The sequence below is a fragment of the Cebidichthys violaceus genome, unplaced genomic scaffold (genome assembly GCF_023349555.1).
Source record: "Cebidichthys violaceus isolate CVI_PGR_0920_01 unplaced genomic scaffold, fCebVio1.0.p SCAF_38, whole genome shotgun sequence".
In the NCBI taxonomy this organism is placed as follows: Eukaryota; Metazoa; Chordata; class Actinopteri; order Perciformes; family Stichaeidae; genus Cebidichthys; species Cebidichthys violaceus.
The window spans coordinates 460,816-484,409 of record NW_027176572.1 but is presented as its reverse complement, the minus strand read 5'-3'; the positions used below and the strand labels follow the sequence as shown (position 1 = coordinate 484,409).

Here is a 23,594-nt window from a genome sequence, read left to right as displayed (position 1 = left end):
TTCAGCAGAAAGAATCTCTGGAGAAAGAAGCAAAGCTCAGCATTCTGGAGGCCGGGGTCACCGACGTGAGTACATCAGTTTTCACTTTCGATGTAAATCAAAGGTTTGGATGAGTGGGAACAAGTTACGATGTGAGTCTTCAACACAGATTAAACACAATGACCCCTACGCCCAAGGGCCAAACCATGGACTGCTGCTGTACAGCAGCCTCTACCCTTATGGAACCAGGGATTTGTCCCTTTCAGCCACAAGAGCATTAGTGAGGTTCAACGCTGCTGTTGGTTTGGTTGATCAGTTCGGCTTTGTTCAGGCCAGTCAAGTTCCTCCACACCACAAGTGGGGAAAACCATTTTCTTTGTGGAGCTGGCTTTGTGGACGGAGGCTTCGCCAACAGATGAGGGTCTTCCTCAAAGCGACACAATGAACAACCAAATTCCATTTGCCTTTCTTTCCGTTCTCACTTTTCGTCTCTTACTGTATCAGTGGCGTTAGGTCGGTACGACGAGGCCCTACAGTCATTTACTGACACTTTGATCAGTCACGACTGTTTGCTCAGCTTGCAGATGGGCCCGGCTTGTCAGTCTTGACAAATTTTGCGCCGAAACTAGCTACTGTATATCGTAACGTCTTGTCGCATGATCAAAAAGAGACTTAACATCCACATGCATATTACCCAGCAATCGTCATTGCACATCCATGTATCTCAAATACCAGATAAATATATATATTTTTTTGTGGTTTGTCTATAGTTTTTATATTTTATGTAGAATAAGCAGCATATCATCAGCATATGGGGAGCATTAGTTATTTAACGTTTGTCGTTATTTGAACACAGTATTTATTTCAGATGTGGCAATCTAACCCGCTCTATGCCCCCCCCCCCCCCCCCCCCCCCCCCCCCCCCCAACGCAACTGCATGACCTGCAGTCTTTATTTACGCCCCGGGACTAAATATAGGGAAGGTTAACCGATGCACGTGTCGGAAAATTGATACAAGAGACTTGGATACGACTACTTCGATTGAAAACTATGAGTCCAGCTCCAATGTTGAGGGGGAATCGATCCAAAATCCACACGTCCCACAATAACCGATACAGTTAGAAAAAGCTAACTTTGTATGAGCAGAAAGAGGCAGAGGGTGGTGTCTCTGTAAGTACTATGGGGGAGACAGAGAAAGCAAGACCCAGCCATCACTAATGAGGAGCTACGTTAGCTAACAAGCTATTAAAATGTGTCGATTGTGTCCTCTTGCAGACTATAAATCAAGATGCGTGTTGAATCGGTAAAGATACACACCCTTAACTACATCATAATTGTACTTTTACTTCTAGTAAGCAGCATTTCTGATGACTGACGCCTACTCCATCTCCTCCACCTCTCTCGCTCTCTCTCGGGCCTCTCCCCCTCTTGGTTTTCATCTCTTAGCATTGCTATTCTCCGCCATCTCTGAGATAAATAGACTGCTGAGCGTCTGCACTCGCCCACTGATTCAAGAGTTAGTCTGCGCCGATGACGGCACGCTGTTCACCATGCTTATCAAAGTGGCAGCAGCGTGGTGTGGGAGAGAAAGAGGGGAGGAGGAGGAGGAGGAGGGGAATGGAGGGCCTATCGTGGTGATCAATACCTCGCTGCAAACAGGAGCCAATTATGTCCAATCGAACCTCCATTGTGAGAGAGAGAGAGAGAGAGAGAGAGAGAAGCAGAGAAAATCCCTCCATCACAGGCTGCCAGTTAGAGGAATACTAAGAGAGTCTGAACCTGCAACTAAACATCCATCATAACCCCGTACGGTGGGTATTACAGTTTTATCATATTACTGTAAAATAAGAATATTAACATACTACATCACAGCTGACAGGCTTAAAAACACACACAAAAAACCCCCAAAAAGTTAGTTTCTCCAGAGTGCAGAGGGGTGCGATTTGTTCTCCAGCTCGACTCGGTTTGGACAGTTTGAACAGGCCAATGGATTCTGGTCCTCTCACCGATGCCCGTGCATATGCATGTACCCGTTTCAAGCGAAGACGGCGTGAACATTTATTGATCCCCTGTGGGGTTGTTGCCGCAGCAAAGGTAATGGGGAAGGAATAGCTTTCAATAAAACCAATAAAGACTAAAACAGGCGATCAGTAAAACAGAACATAAATTAATGTGTGGTTGTTAAAGTTTATGCATCTGACAGTCCGGCGTGTGTAGAGCACTGGGTGAAGAGTTACATAGGACGAGTGTGCTCAAATGTAAAGTAATTATCTGTTTTCTATCTGCAGAAAGATTTATTTCAGATATTTGGAACACATTTCTCTTGCTTGTTGGTGTACACTAATGTGTTTTAGAAATATAGAGTACATGGGTCTAAAGAGCCATTATAATATATTTGCCTTGGTTTAACTTACTGGGCAATACCTGACTCTGTACATTTGCCAGTCCTCTCACCTCCTTCCCGTAATTGTTGATTAAAGAAGAAAAGCTGTTAGAGAGACCATCCCTGTTGGATGTGGCAGACAAGGAATTAACCTTTTATTGAAAATTCTAACTAATACAGCGAAGATTTGGTGAGAAATGATATCGGTATCACATGACACAAGACGACCTGATGGATCCATCTCTACCGACCATGTCGTGCTAGCTTATCGTGAAGGTGGCTGAATAACGGTGCAAATTTTGGGCAAGAGAAAAACCGGCATGGCCATTTTCAGAGGGGTCCCTCGATCTCTCGCCTCAAGATATGCAAATGAAAATTGGTTCTCTATTACCAACGAGTCTCCCCGACAGAAATGTTCACTTTAACATAATCTCATGCAGTTGGGGGCAAAAACCAAGCAGATGTTTGAATGCAGTTATTTTCGCCTTTTTTAAAATGGTGTCTTTGAATATTTCTGCATACTGGGGTCCCTAAACAGTCTTGGTGTTGAATGAACGGGTGTGACTGGAAAGCTGAGACTCGTGTGGATGTAATGAGTTCCCTTGTATTCATGCGTGATGATGTTAGACCTCATGGTAGCTATTTGGTGAGAGCATTTTTGAAACTTGATGTCGATGTATAAAATGACCTGTTGTGACCTCTTGGATACTCACAGCCTCATGAAACTTCACAACCACAAACTAGAGACCTGGGTCATTCAGAGGATGTGTGGTTTTCCTGGGTGTACTTGCCAGTAAGGTGGTTTCTGATTAGCTTCCAAGAACAGAAGTGTTCGCCATGCAATCGGCAAAAAAATGCCCAAATCCCCAAATATCAAATGTTTTTTATGCCAAATCACAGCATGAATTTTTCTATTGTGTTCCTCAAGGTCTTGGTGACTTGATGTGGTATTTCACGGGGTTTTTGATATTTTTTGTCAAATCACGAGTGGTAAAAATTTAGCACCAAATCTGTGGAACAAATGGTATCAACCCAAAAATTGCTGAAACAACTGATGAGCCATCACACTTCCATCATAATGTTCTAAGCCTTTTTACACTTTCACCATTTATATTAACCGAGCTAGAACAATGCTGTAAAACACTTCAATGAGGAATATATCTGTTGACCTGCTATCTCCCCTTAAAAAAAGACAGAAAAAGGTCCATATGGGACTCTGAGGGTTCACGAAGCTCTTTAGGACTGTAAGCAGTACAAAGGATCATACTGGAGAAGGAGGTCGGGGAGGTGGATGTTTTGCTATATACGACTTGTGCTGTGTTGTGCAACCCTGTGTTGTAGAATGACAATAAGTGAACCTTGAAGTTCCAACCTTGAAAGACATCGAGTAAATACCGTTCATAGGGAAAGGAAGCCGGAGTCCCATTCAACAGCCTCCGTGTCCGGTCCAATTTTGTCCCGAGTGAATCAGCACACCTCCCGCTGTTCCCTCTCCGTGTGGTCGTTCATGATTCGTGACCACACTTCCAAATTCCTCCGCGATCAAGTTTCTGAGAAATCGAGGCGGTAAGTCGCCTTTTCTCATGGCTGTTATTATTATTTTTTTTTTGTTCTTTGGAATTCAGGGCGGCAGAGGAGCGTCGGTGAGCACGTCAATGGGATGAGTTTAGTGGAAATATCTGCTTTTCTAACTCTTAAGTGCAGGCAATTTACAAAATAGCTGCAACACTCGAATAAATCTGGGGAAATGCAAAAATAAACTGAAAGCGGGGACGTGTCAGTTTGTCAGCAAGATATCTGAAAACACTTTAAGCCAGAACTTGCTGGAGAGACACTCGTTGGTGAAAGAATCAATTAATTCAGAAAATGTATTCTAACGCCCAACTAATGCTATTGATGTGCCGTATCTGCAATGTGACAACTGCAGCAAACTAGTTCGCCATTTTGCCATTTGTCTCCGTTGTTCATGTCTTCGCTGTGTCATGGAACGATCTAAAACTCTGTGTTTTGATGAACTGGATGACATTCACATTGTCTTCACACTTCCTTTGACAAAGCAACTTGTTGTGCTATAAAATACGGTTTAAAGGAACGTCAAAGTTCTTAAGAGGGAGTATGTCAGGAAACCGTGAACACACACATCGCTCAAGACAACAAGTGTTTTTGAACAAACAGACAATTTATCGGAAAAAGTTCCCTCTCTCAGGTATAGTTGCTGCTAAATACTGAATTGTAATATTCTGTGTTTATTAGTTGTTTTTTTTACCAATTACAGTACAGAGTAAACTTCATGATTTAAGTGGATATTAAGAAACATGGTTTAACGCTTTAAAAACAGAATAGTACAAATCCTAGTATAAATACATTAATCAAACAAGATATTATTAGCAAAACGTTGTATTTTACATTCACAGCCGTACGGAAAAATGACAACACGACAAACACCTTAACACCTCAATTAACTTGAACTAAACAAAACATAACCCACGATAAATCAATTCAAAATGCATACTGACCTGTAAAAAAATATGTTTTATGAAAAAACATTACTATCTGAGACCAAGAAATCAAATTTGCCATTGCATTTAGCAACATTCAACAAGCATATATATATATATATATATATATATATATATATATATATATATATATATATACACACACACACAGCTGTTGTCTTGGATTGCATTACATTATAATGGTGTACCTATTAAGTGGCCACTCAGCAGATGTTCCAATGACCTTATATGACACACAGTCCATTTAGGGCCCATCCTGTTGGATCAGGAGGGATCTCAGTGGCCTCGATAGATTACACGCCTTCATACAAATCTTGAACATCCTCATTTAAGTTTCTTTCTGAAGGTTCGTACGACACGCCGCTGCCTCTGGAGGGAGCCTGAAGTCTCTTAAAGGACTTCAGGCTCCCTCCATGTTCCTCCAGTTGGACCAACCGTTACCTCACGCGGCTGAACACGACCTCACCGAGGCCGAAGAGAATCACTCGCGTCCAATTAAGAGAGTGTGTGTGTGTGTGTGTGTGTGTGTGTGTGTGTGTGTGTGTGTGTGTTGGGAGGGAGGTATGGAGATAAGGTTGCCGTGGCAGCAACCAGATTATAATTGTCCTGGAGTGGCACTAATCCTCCTCCAACCCCCGGCCAGCTCGTTTTTTGTTCACCGCAAATCAAGGCGCTTCCAATCCGTCTGTCTGAACGAACGATTTCACAAATAACGGGAGGAGGGAAGGAGCTAATGAAACAAAACACAATAGTAGATGGCTCTGTCCATCACCACTTAACACACTCACTATGCAAGAATGCGTTTACACTCTCAGCCTCGTTGCTTTAGATTGATTTAAGTATTAAAAATCACAGCAGCTGATTTGAACTCATGAGCTGCTGCAATGTTTGCGAACATTTCGATCTCAGCTTCGGCTCCGAGGTTAGAAGCCAGGATTTTAGTTTAAAACATATTTGCTCCCATTATAAACGCAATGTTGACTTTCTGTCAAACACATCTACCTGTCGTGTCGATTTCTTCCGAAATAAGGTACGACAAACCAGCTATCCCCGGCATGTCGGAGGAGGGAAAACGATCCTTTCGCCGCCAGGAGCGCGCGGCAGATTAGCGGTTAGCTCGATCTCCGCCAGCGCTAACCCCCTCGCACCACGGAGCTGCAAACTGTTACTGCCGATGCGCAGCTTTAGACCCAGCGGGCACCGGCAAGCTCTGACCTCCGCCCCTGTGTAGCGGTCTCTTAGAGGCGGACAGGCCACCGCGAAACCAAGCCAAGAACGTTCAAAGCGTACATGAACCATGCAGCCCAAAAGTTAGCGACACAGTAGACGCGCCGATTGGCTAACACAAGCTATAGGCCGCCACATGTGAAGATTATAAAACAGCAGTGTTGTGTTTAACTCCTCATTGCAGGATATGTTGTGGAGTAGAACGTCGTGTCCTCTTTTACCCACCGAACAACAACGAACGGCGTCCGTGATGAATTCACCGAGAGCGTACTCCCGCCTCTGTGTTCGGAGGAGAGCAGAGCGATACCATCGCTCGTAATGACACACTATTGTTTTGTGCCGCCTGTCCAGGTGCCTGAGAACAGAGCTGGATTTGAAAGAGAATATTCATGAAGCAGAGACACACACACACACACACACACACACTGGATCAAGGTTGTCTGTTCACCGCGGTGCCCGGCTCTATCTGTAATTTTCATCACAAAGAGGGAAAAATAAATCATAGAAAGATCAAAACAATGGCATGCGTGTGAGCTCGCATACGTGTGGGTTTTTACCTGCATGTATGAGCGTGAGAGTGCACCTGAGTGTACACACTCACGGACCCATCTGCATCTCCTGCCATACATATTCAAATGGCTCCATGTGAAAAATTGAATCGAGAGGCTGTTGAAGTGCTGGCTCTTCTTTTCTTTTTTTTCTCTCTGGCCCGAGACACGGCGCCCGAACAGCCTTTGATATGGTAATGGCAGCTCACAGCAGGGGGCCCTAGGGGCCAGATGCATGCTGGGATACATCCCAGGTGTCAGTCATAGTATGTGGTCTACCTGGTTGTGGAAGACCAACAGAAATCAGAATTCAATGCCTTTGTCAGGCCATCTAACACGGTTCTGCCGAGTGAAGCCGATGCTTTGCGTGTTAAAGCTGCATTCTCTCTAGTGTCCACCAGGGGGCGACTCCTCTGGTTGTATAGAAGTCTAGTCTAAAATGACTCTACTTCTCTCTTGATTTATTCCCTCAGTAAACATTGTAAACATGAGTTTATGGTCTCAATCTCTAGTTTACAGTCTTCTTCAATACAGCATGATGTTCATTTAGTACATTATGCTCCATTTAGAGTCACACAGACCATGAAGCAGGGGATGATTTAGGGGCGGGGCTACACAGTGATTGACAGGGTTCTACCAGAGACGTATACGGCGTCTCTACGTCACTCTTCAGCATTCCAAATATACTCCTTGGCTGAAAGACCGTTGACGCCCCTCCCTCCTGCCGTGACTGTGTTGTATCGGTCTTTATACTCGTTCAAGACTACGTTTAATACGACAACGTTTCGTCATCTATGAACTACGGCGCACTATTTTTCCGTAGGTATTTCTACGAATGCTCGGGTGAGACCAGCCTGACGAGTGTCGTCACAGATGCTTGTTTGATTTTCCTCCCAAATCCAAAGAGTCGTTAACATTTTAAAGTGCAGAGAGGCTGCTAGAGGGCTGACAGAGTCCAGCCAAGTTTATTAGAAATCAATGGCAAAATGCTGATGTAACTTATTTGAAATGCTGCACATGTTCCCTTTTAACCACAGTGGGGGGAAGAAAAAAAAAAAACGTTTGTCACATAGCATCTTTATTTTCAGCCAAGCCGGCCTCATAACCCGGTCTGGAGTCTTCTCCATGCACACGTTGTTCTCCGGAGCCACGCTTACAGGGGCTGTGGACGCCCCGCTGGGCTTTCTGGCAAACAGCGTGGCACTGCAGACAGCTGGCATACAAGGCTCACGCCACCTCTCCTACTTTCCCCAGGCGCTAAATGGACTGTTGGGTACAGTCGAGGTCATCCAGGAAAAGCTGAAAAAAAAAAGAAATGAAAGCCCAGAATTTCACGACGCCGCAGCGGGTCTGGATCTTGTTTCTCTCAGACGACACGCGCTCCCGAGAGGCTCGGCTCCGGCAAAAAGCGAGGCGCGGCGGTGTGTAAAGACAACAGCATCGAGCCTGCTGACACGCACCTGTGGGCTCCGTCTAATGTCCCGAATGCTGAGCTGTAATTTAGAGCGGGCGACACACTGCAAACGCTGTTGTCTGCACACATCGTTGAGCAAATGGCCCGATGCTCTGAAATGGCCCGCCTTTATTAAAGTACGTCTCACGCCTGGTTAGCCAGCGGGCCTCTTGGCGTGATGGTGGACGGCCGGTGCTCTCCAATCACTCGTTAACGTCAACATTATCAGCTAATGAAAAAAAAGATCAGTCTGTACCCAAAACCAACCGGCGGGTTTGAAAAGCATGCTTTCTTTAGAATACAAATAACCAAAATGTCTCGTAGCCGGAAGCTGTAAAAGCTTTCCGAAGGTCCTTGAACACAACACGCCCGACGAACGCTTCCCTACGCGCAACGCAACCAAAAATCATAATCATCGTCTCCCAAACCAGATCCTGTTGCATTGACTTCTGTTCCTCAGCACAACTTAAAGATTAGCACAAATGTAAATTGTTTTTCCAATATTGGTAACACTTGGAAAAGTGTTGTTTTTTTCTATCTATGATTTCTATGTGTGTGTGTCTGTGTTTTCTCTTCTTGTCGTCGTAATTGTCCTGTTTTCTGTTGACGGGAGCTAAAAAGTAAAAAGTCCAGAAACTGCTTGTGGTTCAGAGGGTTAAGAGCAGAGTGAGAAATACCGTCTCACTGAGCTTTAAAGACACATTTTAAGTGACAATTGCGAAGTGACAAATAATTGTCTTGTGATTTTCAGAGACCCCCACGAAATGTTTTTCTATTTGGGCTGTCTGAAGATAGGGATAATGGAGATAACAGGATTTTTACAACCTTATAGCTACTTAAAAGCAAAGTTAACAAAGTAAAACAAATGACAAAGAAGCAGAGAACGAGAGGGAGAAAGCATTCACAACGCCCATGTTTGTGCAAATCGCTCGGTTGTTATGTTGTGTGCCGTTCGCTCTGTTCTTCATTTGCACATCTGCCCCCCCCCCAAAAAAAACCCAAAAAACTCCCCTCTCCTCGCGGTGACGGGAGCAGCGGCGCCACACACTGCGTGGCATCTGCAGCTAAAGGTTTCTGGTAGCTGGGAGGCCGCGGAGCCTAGCAGACACTGACGGGCGTGGCGGCGCTCCACGGGGGGGGGGGGCAAAGGAAGACTGTCAGGGCCCCGAAGGCTCGGCCGTAATTACCCCCACCCGCCACAGCAGCCGCTGCAGGCTCCCCACCAGAACACCTCCCTCCCTCCACTGGGCTCTGAGTACATATGATGCACCACACTGAGGACAGTTGTAAGACTCTGTCCTTCAAGTGTAACAGCCGGAGCTGTTGGGATTGTTCTACCGTGATGAACTTGCACACACACACACACACACACACACACACACTTATATGATATAACAAACAGAGAGGTACAGTGTGTGTTCAATGGTATCTGCTGAAGGTTGAAGGTGAGTGTTCCTCCTCATCGGTGGCGGCCTTGAGGTCCATTGTACCATCAGATGCCACAGCTCACCTGCAGCACAACAGACACAAACCGTACTGGCTGCTGTATGAAAAGTCCACTTGTCTATGAAAAGAAATAACAGAAACACTGGGATTATACTCGACGGTGGTCCGTTGTACTCGCTTTGTACAATCAAATCTACAGTAATGATCTTCAGGGACAGACTTTATTCCTCAAATGAAATGCTGCTTTGATGCAGAGGACACAGCAGAGTGGGACGTGGCTTCGTGATTCATTATTACATTTTAATGGTTCAGCCGGCGCTTCGGTCTAAACTGAACGTGACAAGTAGAGAAAGCGTCAGTTCCCATATGGCTGGCGTTCCAACGCCCGCAGTGTTTAAAGCGATTCAAACTTCAGCACGGTTCTGGAAAATCCCGCTGGGAGCCGCCGGTACTCGAAGGTCACCGACGATGTCGTGCTGCGTGGCTTGTCTGCTTTGCCGTACGTCACCGCAGGCTTTTGTTGTCTGCAACAGGTAAACAGGCAATTTAGGAGCTGCTTTAAAACCGGTGCCGCTGCAACTAAACTGTATTTATTGGAACGATATGAGTTATAGTGAACCCGGAAACGAGGGGATTCTATTCATGAAAACATATCACAGCGACACGATGTTTTGGAGCACAGGTTATGCAGGTATGTTCCTGTATATTGTAATGATTATGTGAAAATAGCATGAATAACCTACACTTTAATGTATGTCGTGTAAAAACGGGGATTTTCTGTAAAGTTTTGATGATACAAATTGAGGTTTGAGGCTTGGGTTTTGGTCATGGCTTATGACCAAAACGGCATTTTGGCTTATTTGTCTTCAAGGCTTGAAGTTATTCTCAGTAAAACGCAACAAGTTTGAAAAGTGACACACAAACAAACTTTAATATTAGAAATGCTTTGATTAGCGATCATCAATACCACATTGATTGATGAGATAATTGTGCGGATTTAGAATAAATTTCCGCTCCTGTTTTTGTTGCCTTGCATTTACAGTCACAGCAGCAAACCTGACTTCTCATCTGTTCACTTGCTACTTACCATTTGGTCGTTCCACGTGCATATAATGGACTACTTAATTCGTATTACTGTTGTTTGTCTTCTTCCCGTCGGCTAATGTCGCTGTTCTCAATCACAGCATGAGCTGCGTGGTGAGCAATTAGCAGATATTAATCCACTCGTTTATCATATCACTGTTAGCTCCAGTGTTTCTGTGCTGATCACAAGCAGTGGGGAATGCGTTTCTATGCTGATGACGACTGAGTCATTCACCACGGTGGGTCTAATTTGATACGCTATTGGAAGCATTATAAAGTGGAGCAGGTTAACCAAAGGCAGACTGAGAAAGGCAACGCAACCTTCGACAATACCTGCAGATGTTACCTGGAAGTGCTTTTGGGGGCATCAGAAGCATATAATATGTTTGAAACTAATAAGAGACGTCTTCTGCCGCGTACACATAGGCCTGCATTCGGCCATGCACCATCTTTTTCTTCTTCTGTTGAGTCTCCTGCAGGTCCCTTGCCCCATCTTTTCTGGCATTGCCACGGCTTGTGTCAGTTTCTGAATATAGTCAACTTATACTGATACATCGGTTCGTATGATATCCTACAAAAAGTTCCTGTTTTCCTGCAAAAGCCTGCAACGCGTGTCAATTTCCACTCGTTACGTGCGTATGGTATTTTCAAAATAAACTTCCGTCTTCACAGGAAACTCAATTAGGTTAGTTAGAACGAACCGCGGTCTCCTGGCTGACAGATCGCATATTTGTCGAACGCGTCCACCTCCTCAAGAATACACTGATAACATACGAAAACATTTCTTGAGCTGTCTACAAATTACGGCGCATTATGTTTGGTATTTATTGCTACGAATGCTGGATGAGAACAGCCCGATGTAGTGCATGTGTGCCTGAAAGGTTACATGAGTCATTTAGCGGGTGCTATGAGTGAAAAGGCTTATGAGAACTGACACATATGGAACGGAAGCTGACCGTAAGTGGGTGCTTCTCAATCCAATCGTGTTTTAGTATCTTGTGAGCAGCACTGATGAAACCGCCGTAGAGAAATATATGCGGCATCCTCTGTGCACCACTCCGGTCTTCATTAGAGAGCTCAAGAGTGAGACACCAAAGACCAGGAGAAGGAGAGCGATGAGAATTCAGTTTTCTTTGGCCGCACCGTCGCAACACACCGCTAATGGTACAAATCTGAAAAAGAAAGTTCAACGCACCAGACATTATTGCACTTCAACCGCCACCGCTGCTGTTCCCGAGCAGATTTAGGCTCTTTTTTAAAAGTGCACTCCAGGCAAACAACCCCGGTGCACAAATAATGTTTTCGATCGAGCAATCTCCCACAGGTCTGACCTTGGCAGCTTTTATCAGGTGATGAATACTTTGAAAAAGATTGCATTGTTTTCCAGACCAATACCACTGCTTTTTAGACGCCCCCCCCCCCCCCCCCCCCCAACATTGCACTCATATCTACCTTAAAGCGGGGAAAAAAAAGATAATGCCCAATTGTAGATTTCAGCAAATTGATCATTTCATCCTGTTTGGGAAGGAAAGATATGAATGTTGATGGAATTGTATCTGTAATCTTCCAAAGGACATCTGAGACAGGACACCTTGAAAGAGCCCGGACAGAGTTCTCCTTCGTTTTGTAGACGCCGAGATGTTTCTGAGTTGGGGGGGGGGGTAATTAAATAGTCTGTGTTTTGATAACACTTCTAAACAGCCAGTATCTAACATGCACCCACCATGAAATGAGAGCGACGCTATAGGTGTAATGCATGAATACCTGTCTTCTCGGTGTCTGTCACGAGCGGCTGATTGCCAATCAATTAGAAAAGGCCACGGTGGAAAGTTAATTAGAGCGTTCGCTGCAATGTAAATGGAGAGCAGTGGAGAAGCTGCTGGGTTTTGTCTGTTACCGTTACGCCGCAAAACAATGGAATGGCTCGTTTTTGAACTTGTGTGCCTCTAGCTTGTGCTGCTTTAAAAATGAAGACTTGAAGGAAAAGAAGATGTACAGGATCAAATTATAATAATCATCTGACTCACACAGTGTGAAGTGTCGAGAGTAAATAACTCTATAATAATAAGTTCAAGAGGAAATCAACAGGAACATTCCAGAGATGAGTCATTCGTATCCAAGAAGAGCCTTTAATATCATCGTACAGACATGTGTCTGGACACATGCAGGTGTGTCCAGACTTTTCCGGGAAAGAAAGGGGGTGTGGCTTATTGCCCTGGAAGCCGTTCAACTGTCCGCCATCCACCACGGAAATAATAACCTCTATTTCTGCTTAGTACTTGTTGTGGAAGTCCCAGATAACCCGGGAAACTAAAAGGAGCTGCGTGGATTTCATCGAGCTGTATTCACTGTGACCAGCTGGTTTACAAAATTTCAACTCACGTGTTTGGGGCGTTTTGGGGTTTTTTTGGGGCGATTTTTGGCAAATTTGCGTCAATCGCGTCACTCCAGTCTCATCGCGTTTGTGCATAGACTTTGTATGTAATCTACTCACGCGAATAATTTGGGCCGCGTTTGGTGTGAACACGGCATTAGAGCTAACATCTGTTCAGCGGTTTGGAACGGACTGCAAAAACAGTACAGCGGGCAAATCTGGCAAAAACTTGTTACACATTTACTACAAACACAACCAGTAAGAAGTAGGAAGACCATCAGTATGCCTACTTTATATTAAGCATAAATCTACACTAACAAAACATCTGAGTTACACATACAACATTCACCGTCACATCAGAATCATCAGAATTGCAAAGTGTTTGTAACTTGTTCTTTGAGTAAATGTCTATAACAAGAATCTACTGTGAACATTAAACAAAGTTAGCAATGCCTGCTGTCATGCTGGAACTCTAGAGAACATAACGGTGAGCGGACGGCTGACGTTACAGTCCGATGTTGGTGCTAAAATATGCATCAACAGCCAAGCGGTGAACTTCTCCGGAATGATTTTTGTGTTGTTAAAAGTCACCTCGTCCCAGCTGGGCTCACAGCACACACCCAGCCCGTAAAGTCCTCAGCACCTTGTCCAGACTCTACTCCACCCCCCACCCCCCACCCCCCCCCCCCCCGACGAGTGCTGGCCGCTGGCACGCGCCGCCTCATTGGCATTGGCTCGGTTTCCCTCGGATTAGCCATAATTAAACTGTGAAATTGGAGCCGTTACCTTAAGTCAGGGGACACGGCGAGGACACCGTGAGCTCAGTGACAGGGGGGTGGTGGTGGGGGGGGGGGCAATGCTGCCATCTTGGCTCACTGCCACAGGTCCTCCCCTCTGCTTTCAGAGCGGCAGACGGCCGGCTCATGAAATAGAGATTCCCAGTGAGCGGCCTGGTCCAAGACCAACGTTCTGCACCGCTCGGTCATTGGTGCAGTTGATGCACATTCACACTGACCTGTGCCACGGAACACTCCTTCTCCATTGAGTTCTGGGCACTTGGTAACACTTATAAGATGCGCCGACTTACTGAGCGACATTTAAACGCCTTTTCTTTTCACTTAGGACTTATTTATGACGCGTTAAGTACTTTGTGTACCGGCAATGGGAAACACATTACAAAGGTTTTTTCAACATCACTTCTCTTTAAATGAATAGAACGGTCGACGCCGTTGGGTCCCTGGTCGTTTAAGGAATACTTCTGTATATCCGTTGCTCACCTTGGTGTTACCTTGAATTCCTGAAGAGAACTTTGTTTTTCCTCACAACGCCGCCGCGGTGATCGGAGAATCCAAAGACTGAAGAAAAAAAAGTCCTGATGAATTGAAGTAAATGGAGGTCGCCTTTCACAAAATGATTAATTCACATTAATTCAACTAGAACACGTGTAAACATCCCAAACAAACGGAGGTTTCACACGTCAAGAGACATTTTCTGAGGCTTGGACTTGTGGTTGAAGCAGGGATCCGGTGGCTTTAATGTGAAACCAATTGATCGGTTGTTGCTCATTTAAATCTGATGTCATTGACTGATGACTGATGTCTTCCTGGTCCTCCAGCACACGCGAGTCACGTCCTCGCTTCATGACGCAATTCCTGTGTAACAAACACATTTCAACATCTAGCAGAAATCCACCTTTTTCTCCAGCGTGAAGCTGTTCATAATCTTCCCCTGTGCATTCGCTCTGAACACATACTTCGGACTTCCTGTCTCCTTCCTGGTTTTTGATGCATTTTGTAGTTGTTTTTTGCACCGGTCTCCTCCCGGCTGAGGTTTCCGTGTCATTCTGTGTCGCTGTTTGTCGTCCTTTATGTTTTCTGCTTCCTCACTCTCTGGGTTCTGTGTTTTTCTCGCCTATACAGTATATTTTATTCTCTCTCTTGTGAGAGTGTATCTTATTTATGAAAATGCAGAGAGCTTAAATAAGACGGGTCTATAACTGAGGAGTAGAAAGAGGATGTTTGAAGAGAGAGGCGTGACTGCAAAACATCAGGGGCATTCCAACGCTAGTCGCAGAGGTCCACGGTGTCACGGGTCCAGAAAAGTCGTTGTCTAAGAACCTAAGAACTCCAGGACTGCATACACAAAGCACATCTCTGTATGTTCAACCCCATTTCATGGGAACACATGTGAATACGCTTCTGTGTGTCATTATTACGCATTTTAGGCTTTTTAGCATTCATTTTAGGCCACATGGTGTCAGTAAAACTGTCTAACAAAATCACTTAGCTAGGTTTAGGAAGGACATCATAGTCGGGCTTAAAATAAGTGTGTAAACTCAGTAAATAATGTACGGAAACAACATAAAAAAACATCGCCACGGTAACTTAAGATAAAAGATAACACAGTTATCAGGTAACACAGCGTGGTCATTGTTCCTCAGCCTCTGACATCGATGGAACGTCAACTACGAGCTTTTTCCTGAACCTAACTAAGTGGTTTTGTTGCCTGAATCTAACTTCCTGTGAAAACGGAAGTTTATTTTGAAGGGACCCTATGTAACGAGCATCGGTCGTTAGATGGGTAGGTAGAGCGTCAGACGCGTAGCTATAAGTTAATAGACTAATAAAAGAAGAACAAATGAAGCTGGAGAGAAAATGTACACACTTTGTTTCAAGGTGTGGCTGCTTTTGGGATCCAAATAGGCGATCAGTTTTATTTCAGATATCTATAAACACACACACATCGTTAGACAATTGTTCTCTACATTTTACTGTTTTTTAATTTTATATTATTTGAATAATGGGCCAAAATGATAGAAGATCATTGGTCTTTCATTCAGATTCAGTTTATTCAGAGTGAGTTGTTGGGTCGGGGGGGGGGGGGGGGTATCGGGAACATGGCCGACGGTGTTGAGGAGGACGGGCGGGTTTGGAGCAGCACTCCTGCACGCCAGAGAAATGCCTGGCGGCCATGTTGAGTCAGGGGGCCCGTCCCGCCGGAGTTTGAGGGGCGGGTGGGATGAAGTGGGAGTACGGGGGGGGGATTTGGGGGCCGAGGGGGTCGTTGTCATGACGATAACATGGGTCTGGACCGATGGGGGGTGCAGCTAATGATGAATAATTATGCAAGTTTTTTTTTTCATCCCCCTCCTCCCCCTGTTGTGAAAATTGTGACCTCGCCCCCTGATTTCCTGGTGCTTGTAAAAAAAAACTAAAAAAAACCAACAACCAGAAATGACTTTGATGAATGGAGACTAAACGGTGTTGCAGGGAATCCCGTTCGCTGCGGAAACAACGCTCCCCCTCAGGGCAGGGTCGCTGCCATTTTGTAATACGTGCTCTCCGGGTCACAAGTATTTAATATCTTCCACGACCGGCTGTTCACAGCCTTTTGCCGAGTGCAGCTAATGGCAGCTAGCCCGCGAGCTAATGCGCCCGCGCCGCTGATGAATTCATGAGCTCACATTAAGGCGGGAAGCTCAAGGAACGTGAAGGCTGTTACTGTTTTCTAAATTCACACATTTTAAGCTCGACTGCAGGAGAGCAGTGCACCTGCCACATCTGAAGTGGTACATGTAGCATTTACGTCTTTAAAATAATTGATTGTTGATTGTGTGTTTTCTCCACTCGAGGAACCAAATGTCCTCACAAGATTCAAACTGGGACGTTTTTGACGCCTCTAATTTCTCTGAAGGGTTCTTTGAATCGTCGGGGTGTGGATTAAAGGGGCACTTTGCCCAAATTGCAAAACAAGTATCTCATTTGCCTCCTGTGGTATCTTTCCTTTGCAACTACTTTCAGGTTTTGAGATGCACCTCTCTGACGCACACACACACACACACACACACACACACACACACACACACACACACAGCACCCACAGTGTTGTTGTTCTACTTCCAAACAAAGTAAGGCCACCATGACATTTTACAAAGAAGTTCATCTCAACAATTGAGTCCAATATTAGCTTCTTCTGAACTGGAAAAACTAAAATGATGAGACCTAAGTCGCTACGTGACAGCAGTGTAGCGATGCTTTGCACATCACTCCCGTCTTTCACTCTCAAACCGAACGCCGCTGCGACGCCACTAGCGGCCATTTTATTTGCCGGCTGCTCATTTAACCTCCAGGTTTTGCCTCCTTTCAGCTCTTACACGCGCGAATCCCTCAAAAGAACTGCCGAGCTTTGAGAACATTTCAGTGCGGCTGAGACGAATGTCGAAACGGGAAAATGATGTGGTACACACACACACACACACACACACACACACACACACACACACATCTATACAAACATATGAAACACACGCAGCCATGTATATGTAGTCACCCCTAACACACACTTTCTAAGCAACTCAACCCTTGCACACACATGAACACACAAACTAGCACTTGTTTAACACACTCCCTCATACATGGCATCAACCCCCCCTCCCACACACACACACACACACACACACACACACACACACACACACACTCTCTCTGGCAGCCAGCAGGCGGACGTGTGGGTGATTGAATGTGAGGGAGAGGCGAGACGACAAGCGTAGCATTCACCTTGATCAACAGCCCTTTTCTCTGCTTTGAAGCGCGGCGCATGCTAACGCTGCTGCTCTATTTTAACAAGCTAATCTCGGCAGACACACACACACACACACACAATGTTGCTGTATTTGGAGGCTCTGTGCGTGTGAGTGTGTGTAGGTTTGTCTGGTTTGTGTTGTGGAGGGTCACGCAATTAGATAATTCTATGAAACGTATTCCTGTTTTATGTGAGTTCTAGTTCATAGATGTCATGGTCAGTAGTCTGGTTTAGAGATCATAATGGATTCTCCTCTTGTCAAATCAAAACCTGAGATTGTCTTATGTTAATATCAGTCATAATCTTATTTTATTTGCTTTGCGTGGGCAATAGCTCACGACAGGCTGTGGTATAGTGTGATCATATCACAGCAAAGGGGCGTTTGATTCAAGTATGGCAATAAGAAAGTTATAGACACTTTCTAATTTAAATATATTTTTTTATTAAAACATGCAAATGTTCACGATAAAATGCCCTCCTGGCTTTGGTAAGCTTGTTTTTTCATCACAGGCTAGCGTTATAATAAAAGAATTATTTGGCTCTTTGTTTGAATTATTTGTAAGTTGCCATCTTTTGTGCAGCCACTGACAATCTTCGTCGACTGCTTCCACTAGACTGGCCTTTGTTTGTGAGTCTGGAGGTGTGCTGATCGGAAGCTTCACGTCATCAGATGGTTTCTGGATCGAGGTTTGTGGTCGGTTGCTGTACCTCTGCTGCGATTCTGATTGCTGGTATATTCTGGTCAACATTGTTGAATCGGATCACTTGATTTGAGCAACTCGTTTCATAGGCTAAGGCAACTAATTCCCGACTTCCACCCAGTCTTCATGCGTTTTAGGTGAATCATCTCATCTCATCTCATCTCATCTTCAACCGCTGAGTTGAAGATGAGTCGCGGGGGCAACAGCTCCAGCAGGTGGACCCCAAACATCAGCCAGCTCTGACTGGGGGTATCCCGAGATGCTCCCAGGACCAGTTTGGAGATATAGTCCCTCCACCTGGTCCTGGGCCTTCCTCTGGGTCTCCTCCCAGCCGGTCGTGCCTGGAACACCTCCCTAGGGAGGTGCCCAGGTGGCATCCTCACCAGATGCCCGAAACCACCTCAACTGGCTCCTTTCCACGCAAAGGAAATCAACTATGTGGTATCACAAAGAGCCACGTGTTGAATGTAACCAAGCAGCCTTTGAGATGGATGGTGGATGAAAGCCTCCATCTCTCAAAGGCACATCTGTAATCTCGTCCAAAATGTGAGGAAGTACTCCGGTTGGAGCCGCTAGCAGGTGGAAGTGAAGTGACCCTAACGTTTCACTAAAATGCCTTTGTCACATGTGATTCAACGGGTAGAAAAGAGGTCCAGCGAATTCAACCCTGAAGGCCATGAATATGCGAGCTGAACCTCAGTCTGATCAGTGAAGACGAACAAAAAGGATCGTCAGTTATAGTCCGTCCATTGACTATAGTCGAGTCATTGGCTGAACTGTGCCGTAGCTAGACCGCCACGGTGCGACAGTTGTTCTTTTCCTGCCGTTACAAACAGCTTCAGGTGTATTTTGAGCTGATTCACATTTGCATGTCTTCAAGGATACAATGCATTGCTGATATATGGACAAAAATTAGGGTCATATTTGATGTAAAGCAACGCTGATTATGAAAATCCCGCGGAGCTGCCTCTGAAGAACGTCCTAAATGCTCTTTTAGGAAAACTCCCTGAGAGCGCATCTTGCAGCCGTGACAGTAAGCCTCCATGTTGGCTGCGGGGCATGTGAGAGCTGTGCGGTGGCGGCGGTGGCTCGTATTTATTTGTCACACAGAGGGAAGAAAACAATCCACCGGGACCCACAAGCAGATGTAGAAACGGCTTTAATGACTTGAGAAAAGTCATTGTTATCACCTTCCCCTTCAGTCTGCATCTCATAAGGAAATAACCCTCAATTTATTTAGCGGAGCCGTGAGCCATCCTCCTCACGGCGGAGGAGAGATGGCTGATAAAGGTGATGGTTGAAGGGGATCCATCCATCCTTTTTCTCCTCCCTCCTTCCCCTCCCTACAGTTTTTTTTTTTTGCAACCTGCCTCCGCTTCGGGAAAAAAGACTCCATTTGATGTGTGAGGAGGCGGGGGGGAGATGGGAAAACGTTTCTCCGTGCTTCCCCGGTGTTTTAGAGTAAGTCTGGTTGTCTTGATGCCGTCATGCCCTCTGACTGAAAATAGAATGATGTCCGTGAGAGGGCAGAAGTGAGACAGTGAGCTGATGCACGATTATTTGCAGGATTGAAAGAGGTCAATTGTCAGACTAACGTCCGCAGGAGAAAGAGACACTCGTTTGGACGAACAAGACCGTCTGTCGTTTGGGCTGGCGAGGACATTGTCCCCCATTACTTATAATGGTGGGGGACAGCAGTCGGCACGCGCGATGCCTTTAAGCCCTCCGAGGGTGTGATCGGACTGGTGAAACGGAGCTCGCAGACTGAGACCGGCTGGCGGTGATGCGGCTCCAGTCGAGGCTGTCAGGAGAATTGTCTCACGCTCGCCTCTTCTCGCTGCAGAGGGAAGACAGTTACATCGGCCTCCACTGTCGAGCCATTTTACAGCTTGTGAAGTGAGCTTAGCTAGAGGTACAAGACAGTGTGTGTGTGTGTGTGTGTGTGTGTGTGTGTGTGGGGGGGGGGGGGGGGGGGGGTCTGTGCAATAGAAAGATAAAACATAAAGAAGAAAGATGAGCATCAAGTGTGTGTGTTAATATGCACTGGTATAGCGTTGGTGTTGCAGAGGGTGTGCAGAGATGTTTTTTTGCCATGCGTGTGTGCAGAGATGTATACAGTATGTACATCTGCGTAATGTGATGAAATTTCATGTAACAGCGAGATTATTCAACTGACACAACTGTCTTTAATTTAGCGGCAATACCACGATGGTGAAAACGCTCCATTGCCGGTAATATTCTAGCATTTAAACATGTTTCTTTGGATGAATGGTGGCAGTAAAATGTTGGGATTTCAAGATGAAAATACCTAAAGTGAAGCAAAAATGATGTGTAGTTCGACTCTCTTTCCACAGTACTTCAGGTACCGTAGATAACGGGGGAGCACAGCCGGCGGGACGTACAGTCCTGCTGAGCTAACCGCTAACGTCAACAGAGGTTGCATTGAGTTACATGCAGTTAGTTATTAGTCGCATGTGCACGAGATAGGTTTTCAATTTTTCTCGAGTCTAACAGCTATTATAGTTGATATTCTAGTTATTACCTGATAGTTCTGCATCGTGAACGACAAATCCGCGTAGGTCGAGAGCTAACTAACGTTAGCCTTTAGCAGCCGGTTGGGCGGCACAGTCCTGCTGAGCTAACCGCTAACGTCAACAGAGGTTGCATTGAGATAGGTATTCGATTTTTTCTCGAGTCTAACAGCGTCTAAGACCTGAAAGGACGCAGTGAACTCACTATCCCTGTTAATACCTGATAGTTCTGTATCATGAACATCAAATCCGCGTAGGTCGAGAGCTAACTAACGTTAGCCTTTAGCACCCGGTTGGGCAGCACAGTCCTGCTGAGCTAACCGCTAACGTCAACAGAGGTTGCATTGAGATAGGTATTCGATTTTTTCTCGAGTCTAACAGCGTCTAAGACCTGAAAGGACGCAGTGAACTCACTATCCCTGTTAATACCTGATAGTTCTGTATCATGAACATCAAATCCGCGTAGGTCGAGAGCTAACTAACGTTAGCCTTTAGCACCCGGTTGGGCAGCACAGTCCTGCTGAGCTTAATGGGGGTTGCATTGAGTTACATCATGATGCGTTCGAGCTCTATTTACGTGATGCGTATACATATTTTCTCTGAAATGCGGCGCACTGCGGTAAAAGCAGACATTAAAGCACCTGTTCTAAATAGTTTTGAGATCATTTGAGTCTCACTTTTACCCGGTGTTAGAATCATTTTCTTAAAATCCAGACTTTCCGTTGCGGTTTGTCCACTATAATATATGTAACTGTATGAAAATACCCTGTCACAGTCAGTTTGTCAGTCAGCCCCAGATGTTACGCTTGCTTACTGTATGTTGGAGATTTATGTCCCAGGAGGCGTCGGGGCCGAGGGGCGACCATATCATGCGGGTGATGGCTCTTTTGTCTCGGGTGCCATCTGAGGAGACAAGGCGAGCGGGGGCAGGACGGTGGGTCACAAGGAATCCAAAATATGTTGCGCCGCACACAAAGGACATCAGTTTGGTGGTCCCCGAGGCTGAATGAGCCGTCGTTTTGGTGGAAGACAAGAGAGGGGAGAGAGAGCCTTTCATTTGGTTTCCACCGGTGACCGTTTGAATATCGCACAAGCTGTTTGCGGGGTATCCAGGCGATGGCCAATGACGGCCTCTGATGTCGCTTCCATCTGACAGAGCTGACGGCGGAGTTGATGTCCGTGTCAGACAAAGAGGCAGACGCGTCTTGTTTTGTTTTTTTGTACGGTTTTGCGAGATGAGTGATGTTTTTCGAGCTCATTATGAGGAGACCGGTTGGTCTAAAACCCTCTTGTTCGTCCGTAGCTAATGACAGCAGAGACCTCGTCGCTCTGGGTGTTCTCTAAGGCGTCAAGTGGTGGCAGAGAAGACGACTTCATGGTCACTATCAATCTCAATGTATCACAAAACCGACGAACAGACTGCAGTGGATCATGGAGACGTAAGAAATGATTTTAGAATTCCTGAAAATCACAAAAACACAATATTTCTCTGTTACTTAAGGCCACCGAAAAGATGTTAAAGGTAGCTTTTAAATAGAACAAATGGCGTTTATTAAAGGCAGTGAGACATGAGTCTGATTACTGCAACAAAAAAGAAGAAAAAGTGATGGTTTCAACCTTGCACATTACATTTCACATGTTGGGCTTCTGGGTTGGATGGACAAAACAAGAAGAGGGTGATGTTCCTCACATGCAAACATTATTATTATCAAAACACTCTTTCAGACAAACATCTGTGATTTCTGGATATTTTTGCACTGATCTAATTCCTTTTATTTCTACTGTATCCATTGTCTTGACCACCAAAAACCAAAATATATAATATATATAATAAAATGTTAGTGCCTTGGTCCAACACACACTATTGACGCTAAAGAAGTTTTTGCGATTGCCTTCACAGCCATAAAAAAATATAGATATTTTTGTCAAATTTTCACTAAAAAGCAGTTTTTTTGGCAAGTTTTTGCAAAAGTTGCACTAAAAAAGTTTCAAGCATATTGAATTATGCTTTTTTGTGTCATGATGCAAACACATGGCGGATTGGTAGTGGATAATTTGATAGGTTCTTGACGTTAAACAAATACTGCCAGAAAACTGTCTCTTTGACTTTCTGAAGTTGTTGAAAGATGATTTTTTTACCGTCTCTGAAATCGATCTCAACCAAAGAGGCGTAATAGACAGAACGATCTGTTACGGTAGTGTGTGCACTGCAGCACTCTCAGGATATCGTGACAGTTTCTACTGACAGTTTAATGCCATTTGAAATGATTTTATGGCGCATGAAACCTACGGATGTTTAAACATAGTGGTGCATAATAAATGCATTTTTGTTTGTATTTTCTCAACTTGAACGTCTATTGTTCTGGTTTCATTCTCTTAACATAAAACACATTTCACCTTTTCTATAAAAACAACATTTTCACACAGTGAGCTCAAGTACGACAAATACTTTGAATTTACATTTTGAATGGCGCTGTCCTTCGTAAAGCTTTACCCGCGATGCGCGTTCGCCATTTCTTGTGATTCAATTGCTGCAAACCGTTTTAAGATACAAGTACAACAGCAGATACGACTGACACCTTTGTCGGACCACAAGCGAAACGGTGATTCAAAAGTTCTGGCAACACACCTCTGAAGCCTCATGAGTAATCCAACGATCAATAACATCAGACAGAAATGGTCCCGTTACATTGGCAAAGGATCAGAGCGGGACCCCTACAAAACCAACAGCTCCCAGATAAGAACCGACATGGAGGGAGGCCAGTCACC

General features: G+C 45.1%; 1 protein-coding gene across 1 annotated transcript in view; it reads left to right on the top strand.

Moving 5' to 3' along the window:
• The window catches only part of LOC137884322 (receptor-type tyrosine-protein phosphatase N2-like), a 161,262-nt gene that overhangs the window by 86,987 nt on the left and 50,681 nt on the right, over positions 1 to 23,594 (top strand). Inside the window, exon 12 of the mRNA XM_068726070.1 lies at positions 1 to 65. Within this exon, the coding sequence (XP_068582171.1) occupies positions 1 to 65 (65 nt within the window). The remainder of the gene's footprint in view (positions 66 to 23,594) is intronic.